This window comes from Cucumis melo, chromosome 2, assembly GCF_025177605.1.
Source record: "Cucumis melo cultivar AY chromosome 2, USDA_Cmelo_AY_1.0, whole genome shotgun sequence".
NCBI lineage: Eukaryota > Viridiplantae > Streptophyta > Magnoliopsida > Cucurbitales > Cucurbitaceae > Cucumis > Cucumis melo.
In genome coordinates this window covers 1,700,872-1,708,407 of record NC_066858.1, presented here as the reverse complement: position 1 = coordinate 1,708,407, position 7,536 = coordinate 1,700,872, and the positions used below count along the sequence as shown (strand labels likewise).

Sequence of the window (7,536 nt, the reverse complement as noted above, 5' to 3'; positions counted from 1 at the left end):
TAATCAGTGAACGACACCGTCCTGGTCCGGTGGTTCATATCACTCCATTGACCATACCGGAGGAACCTACGGCAACCGAGACGCGGTTTCCTTATCCTTTGAGTGGAATCTCGGTGAGTTCTGATGGTAATGCCAATGGCGGTGATTATTCTCCTTATTATCTTCAGGAAGCTTTAGCGGCACTTCAGAGGTATACGAATGAGTCGGAGATCGAGTCTGATTCGGAGTTGTCTGGACGGGAAGCGGACGTTCCGTTGAATGCTTACTCGTGCGATCATTTTCGGATTTTTGAGTTCAAGGTGAGGAAGTGTACTCGTGGACGTTCTCATGATTGGACGGAGTGTCCGTACGCTCATCCCGGCGAGAAGGCTCGCCGGAGAGATCCGAGGAAATATCATTATTCTGGTACGGCGTGTCCTGATTTTCGTAAAGGTAGCTGTAAGAAAGGAGATTCATGCGAGTTTGCGCATGGTGTTTTTGAGTGTTGGCTTCATCCTGCTCGTTACAGGACTCAGCCGTGTAAAGATGGAACCAACTGTAGAAGGAGAGTCTGTTTCTTCGCTCATACTCCTGAACAACTTAGGGTTTTGCCTCAGCAGAGTCCGAGAAGCGCGAATTCGCCTGAGTCGTATGATGAATCTCCTCTTCGGCAGTCTGTGGATGGACCCTGTTCTAAATCGATGCCGTTTATGTCCTCTCCTGTTTCTGTTTCGCCGACAGCGACTCCGGTGGACTCCCCACCGTTATCCCCCATGACTCGTTCGCTCGGCCGGTCACTTGGCTCGAGTTCCATCAATGAAATGGTCGCATCCCTCCGGAACTTGCATCTGAGCAAGGTCAAATCGTTACCATCTTCCTGGAATGTTCAAATTGGCTCTCCTGGTTATCCATCTCGAGTCTGCCATGGATTTTGTAGCCTTCCCACAACTCCAACTCGGGCTCCGACTGGTCATGGAGTTGGACTGCTTGATTTCTCAGAGTATGGATTCGAGGAGGAACCGGTGATGGAGCGAGTCGAATCGGGGAGGGAGCTGAGGGCAAAGATGCTGGAGAAGCTGAGCAAGGAAAATTCGCTGGACTGGGCTGAGTCAAATCCTTCAACCTGCACACCAGATGTTGAATGGGTATCAGAGCTAGTGAAGTGAGTATTGAAATTGAACTTTTTGGTGGTTCTTCAAATGGGTTTTTTTCATCTCTAATCATTATTCGATTCTGATTTTAAGGAAACAAAAAATTAGCCTAAGCCTAAGCCTGAGCCAAATCTTTTTGTTTGATATGTAAATACACAAAATGGGGAGGCAACTAAAACTGGGAAGACAATAGGATCTTAATTTTTACTTGTGCAAGCCTTAAATATGTGTATATAAGGGCAGCTCTGTTTTTAGAATTTTGAGATGGGTTGATAAGAATTTTGATGGAGAAATGAAAATTCCATCTAACTCTCAATGTATAGGTAGTAGCTTTAGTGAACTAGATATGATGATCCACAGGATCATGGGGATATGATAGTTTTCTACTTTTTGATCATTTACTTTCTGATCATTGTGATTATATATTGTAAGTTAATGTTTGTGTTGTTAATGCAAATTATATGGATGAACTTGATTTAAATTGTTATTGACTTGTTAATTGTTTTGTTGATGATGAAGGCGACCTTGAATTGTGATGAGTCACAGGTTTAATAATTATTGTTGTTGACATCAATTGTCGTGTTCTTGGTGACTAAGTAGTTTCGGGTTGGATGGTGGATGGTTTTGTTCGATTCTTTTATGAACAATTATGATAATTTTCTTCTCATCATTCTATTGAAAATTGTGAGAGTTTGTAGAAGATTACACGGATGATTATGATGTTTTTCCTTTTGGGTTAGAGGATTTTTTTTAGGGGGAAACAGTTTTCATATATTTTCACAAAATGAATCAAAATATTATAAATATAGAGAAGCCAATGAAAATATAAAACATTGGATAGTGTCTATAGTTTATAGGATTTAGACTCAAATTTTGCTATATCTTATAACTTCTTCGATCCTCCTGACGAATTTCCATCATTCTTCCAATTTAACGAACTTAGATCGAACATTATTTTTGTTTGAGAACTTACTGAAAAGATTGTTTATGGAAGTGGTAAAAAAAAATGTTAATGGTTTGGATGTATGATGACAAAGAACTTTGTTGGAAGATGAATATCTATTTCTTCTTTTGAACAAGTTAGAGCAAAAATTTTTGAAGTAAAATGTTAAATGTTGAATGTTGACTCTTCCAAACTGAGTTCGGGACCTAGAAGAATTTGGAACTATTTAACCTTTTTGTTATTTATAGCCCTTTTCTACTTTTAGTTACTTAATTAAATAGGTCTGATAATAAAATATGTCAATATTAAAATATCTTAAGAGATAAGAACAAAGCCTGGGCTGTTGGATTTGTAAAAGTCAGTAAGATCGTTTCGAATATTTGAGAAGATAAGAATAGCTTTTGCAATTCCTACTACTTTCTAGTTTCTATGTTGTAGTTTATTTTAGCCACCCCAAAATTGGGGAATTTCTCTCCCATTTGTTTCTTATTATTAAACCCTAATGTACCCTAAAGTTGATACCTAGTTTGTCCAAAATAAGTCCTTTGACATTTTTGACACACTGTTGATATCCATTTACAAATATTTTGGATAAAAAACGCCTAGTTCTGAATACAAGATGCAATTTGGAGCTTTGATGGACTTTATTTAATTAGTTTCATAAAAGCTTTTCATCTTCACGTTCTTGATTGATTTGATCTTAGTTTTCTATAAATTGAAGTATCTCATACACTACAGATTTTCTAAGATGTAGTTCATATTATTTTTAATCAGTTCAGCTTTGGTCTACTTTATGTATTGGGTTTTAGTATTTTAATGAAGTTAGGTACTTTATTAGTGTGTTTGGTTTTGGCTAAAATATTTGGGGATGCTGCTAGTGAGATAATAATATGAGTTGAATTATTTTATTTTTAATTAAGATGAAGTGAGATTTCAGTCACATTCGACTTTCAGTAGATTCGTGAGGAAGAAACATTATGACTTTAACAAATGTCTATCCTTTTATGTTAAAGTCTTAGGGGTAGAGAGACACCCTAAGAATAGGAAGACATGTAAATACACCTTTTTATAATGGGTTCATGTAAGACAAAAAGAGGATCTTAGTTTTGGGGGTAGTGTGTTGGTAGTATTAAATTATGTCGACCATCACACGGTTTTAAGTCTTGATTTATGTTTGATATGCGGTTTCTTCTCATCCTTTATTCTTACAAGATATTTCATTTTATTAAATTGTTAATTAGTTTTGTTAATTTTACATTATCAATTTATTGTTTTATTCAAACATATTCATTATCTTCGTCATTAAACAATATGAAATACTAATAATAATATCGAAAATTTTGATAAATATAACATAGTTCAAGTTTGTCTTTCCATCAACTATCTCTCTTCCTTTACTCTTGTTTTTTTCTATTGCGATTTGCTTTTGTTCTTTTTTGCATTTGATTACTTGAATAATGAATTTTGAATTACAATACGGTGCATTTTATTTCATATTTATCGTGATATGGAATTTATTTCAATTTTTTTTCCATGGTTTGAGGGGTCCATTGTTGTGAGAAATGTGAATGGTGAGGACCAAAGTGAAGAAAGTGACCAATTAAAGATTGAAGAGATATTGTAGGGTTATTGGGAGGCAGTGAGTTACCCTTAATTCTCCATTACCAAAACAAAGTATGGTTCAAAAAGTCTTCAGCTTTACTTCCTTTAGCTCTCCCCACCAAATTAGGGGAAAATAATGAACTCAAAGTCCATTCATAATTTGATATATCAATTCCAAGCTTAACCTCAATTTTGACACTTTTGAAACCATTTTTAATCTAAAGTGTTAATTTAAAATCATACTTCTTCTTTTGATAATTTACTCTTTTTCTGTTATATAGTTATGTTTCATATTTTTAGAAATATCTTTCACAAACAAACTAAAATTTAATTAGAGAAATTAGTAAAAAAAAAACAGAACATTTGACAAAATATTTACATTTCATTGAAGAATAAAGTGTAATAAATTTTGTCTTTTAGTGGTTTTGTTCTATAGAGTGTAGATTGTTTGTTAATTTTTCTATTTTGAAAAAAAAAAAAACCTCTTTAAATTAAAAAATGAAAAATAAGAAATACTTTTCTTCTTTCCATTCATAAGCCCTTTTATGGTTAATGATTTGCTTCTCACAAATGTGTGAAATCTAACTTTTTGTTTATGTAAAAGTGCACTTTTGCTTTACGTATTATCTTAGAGATAATCATGTCTATTGTAGCCTTATTGTGATGATCCCTATCGCGATAAAATTTTTCTGTTGTGTTTTTTTTTTTTTTCGTTTCTTTTTAGAAAAGTGGAGCTTTCATTAGAAATGTCATTGCGTTAGGGCTATACATAGTCATCCTCTAACACTATACGTTTTAAAATGTGTATATTTTCTTGTTTTTTTTTTAATTATCATCACGATTTGTTATAAAATTACTCTAACGTGATACGATCTAAAATGTAGTAGTGCAATCTAAAGTAAACATACTAATAGATTTCATACATTTGTTGGATATGTCATTAACCATAGATACGCTTCTAAATTAGTCATCTATACAAAAAAAAAAAAAAAGTCCCAAGCTCATCATCCATACTCATTCCAAATAGATTAGTTCGATTACACATATTTTCTTGTCAAAGTTTGCATTTCATTCTTGTAGGTTTGATTGTCAGTTTGAAATTGGATTATTGGTATATTGTGTAAAGGACCAATCCTCATCGCGACATGTAGCCCAACAACTTAAACAAGTTGGAAAATTTTCGAGAAACGAAATTTTCGTCGATCCCAAAAAATGTATATTATGATTGCATCAAGTTCACAATCTTTAGATTTTCGAATAATGTGGATAATGAATTGACCTTGAAAAAATAACATGTCGTTCACCATCGATAATTATAACATTTGAATCATAGGAGACAATAAAGTTACAACAACGGAACAACAAGTCATTTATAAGATTAAACTATCCTTAAATCTACAACTACATGTTGGTTGGTTTATTCATTTATCTTTGTCTCAATTAAACACGAGAGATCTTTCCTATCTATATTTACACTCTATTTGTTGATGTTTTCTCTCTCTATATGAGTTCTTTAGTTAAATATTTCAAAAGTATTGTTTAACCATATCTTGAAACAACTTATTGCCTAATTGAAAATTGTTTTTCCTCACATGGATTTGCTTATTCATTTTCCTATCTTTGGTTTAAATTTATATGTTATCAACTTCATTTACAAGGAGAGTTGGAGCTTTGTCTCATTAGTGTGATGTCCATGCCCATGGTTTCCTTCTCTTTTGAGGCCCATTGTATTTAAGATTTGACTTTACATAAGCCCAAATAGATTTAAATGGGCTTTATTGAATGTAAATAGCCCATTACTAATTCTCTAATAATTAATACACTTTTAAAATCTTGTTAAATGAGAAAATATATTCATGCAAATTAGAGATACTCTTATCTAAAACACACCATTCACTTCCAACATTAAAAAAAAAAAAAAAAAAATTACCCTCTTAATAAATTCACAAAACATAAAAAACCAAATTTCAAATAAGCATTTCGATTTCGATTTCGATTACTCTGTTTGATTTTGATTTATAGGAGAGTATACGATACTCATGTATTTCAATATACTCGAGCCTAGTTCGTGCATTCCTTCTTATGTCGATGGGCATCCTCTAATCACATTTGTTTTTTTTCTTTTATCTATCAATTTTTCTTTATTTCACTTTGTTTTTTTTTCAATTTAAAAATAGTTAACGTATAAATGCACTAAAATATCATCAAATTATATCAATGGCCTTCTTTCGAAGAAAAAAAAGTTATATTTTTACAAATATAACAAAATATTATTAATGGATATCGATAACCACTGATAGATGGTTATTAGTGACTATCACTAATAAAGTACGAAATTTTGTTATATATCGTAAATTTTTTCACCGTTTTTGTCATTTAAATAAATAAAATAGGCAAAAAAGAAAAAAGTGAAAAAAAACGCGTAAAATGACATAATGGGTAAAAGGAAAAAAAAAAGTAAGAATATAAGTAAAAGACATTTGGTATTTGGTATTGTGTTGAATTGGTAAAAACCTTAAAGCATGCCATCTCCATGCCTTCACCATGCATGTGCATATCCTACTTCACTTTCACTAATCCCTTCCTTTCTCACCCATTCTTGTGTGTATATATTTTTTCTCGGTTTTAATATTACTTTGGTTTCGATACTTTTTTTTTTACTATAGTTTAAGTTGGTTATTTTGTACGTCTTTTGTACTTTTTAACTTTTTGTTTATGTATTTTCAAGACATTTATATTTGTCCAAGTAATTTGAAAGTGGTTGTTTTGAATCCTTCAAACTTTGTGGGCTCAGTGTTCATTGTAACTTTAAACTTTAAAAGGTATATGTTTTAACTTTTAAAGTTTGTTTTGTTTTTGTTGTTGAATTCATCGATCAAAAAATGGAATTTTGAGAATTCATAAAGGATGTTGGTGAAATCAATGGAACCTTGTGTTATTTAATCATTGTTTGTAAATATTATGTCTATATGTTTAGATTTGTTCACATTAGAGAAAACACAATTTTTTGTCTGGATGTGTTACTATGATCCATCCAAACTTCAACTTTACAAGTTTAGAAGTGTAATTGATTAAAGCAACTGATCTATATAGTTCAAACACTTTTGATAATTTAATTTAAGCAAGTGGATTTAGTGTAGGCCCAAGGAAACTTGAGCCTCGACTTTATGCTCGTTGTTGTATATATTATTGGTTGATCTAGTGGTAATTTAACGTTTGAGCCTCAACTAAACTCAACTTCAAGCTTCACTCTTTTTTTTTTTCTAAATTGTTTTTACTAAAATATAAAGTCAATTATTACAATGGTTGGAGTTGAATATTGAAGCATGTCATTGCAATGATTATCGATAGAGTTGGTTGTCATTAGTAGTAAACCGAGTATAGTCATAATAAACTTTGGAGAGGAGAGTGAATGGGTAATACAAGATGCACTCAACTTTGTGCATTCCTTATCACCACTCACATAAAGAAAATGTCAAAATATTTCAAGGAAAAAAAACAAAGAATTTGCTACATGATAAGATATGATCGAATAATTTGGTGGAATACACAAAGATAAACGTTATACGTACTTATATTTTTTTGCAAGTGAAAGAGAAAAATATAACATTTCACTTAATAAATTTGCAAATTTCAATAGTGAAACATCGTTGAAAATGACTATTCTAATACCGACTTGTAAAATTGATGAGCCAAACCTTAATTAGGTTAAAGTTAACCTAAATCGATCTCAACCCAAGTCAATGCGTCAAACACTACTAGTAAAATAGCATTTAATTTTTTTTAAATATAGAAAAGAAACCTTTTTACCAAAAATTGTATTTATATACAACTTGTACAGTAGTAGTTCACAAGTCCCAC

General features: G+C 31.9%; 1 protein-coding gene across 1 annotated transcript; it reads left to right on the top strand.

The window, feature by feature from the left end:
• On the top strand, positions 1 to 1,611 carry LOC103492287 (zinc finger CCCH domain-containing protein 49-like; the record flags this gene model as incomplete). Its single annotated transcript, NM_001328454.1, is given in 1 exon segment — positions 1 to 1,611. A coding segment is annotated over 1 exon segment (1,145 nt), but the record flags the coding sequence as incomplete, so codon positions are not given.
• Positions 1,612 to 7,536: the final 5,925 nt, after the last annotated feature.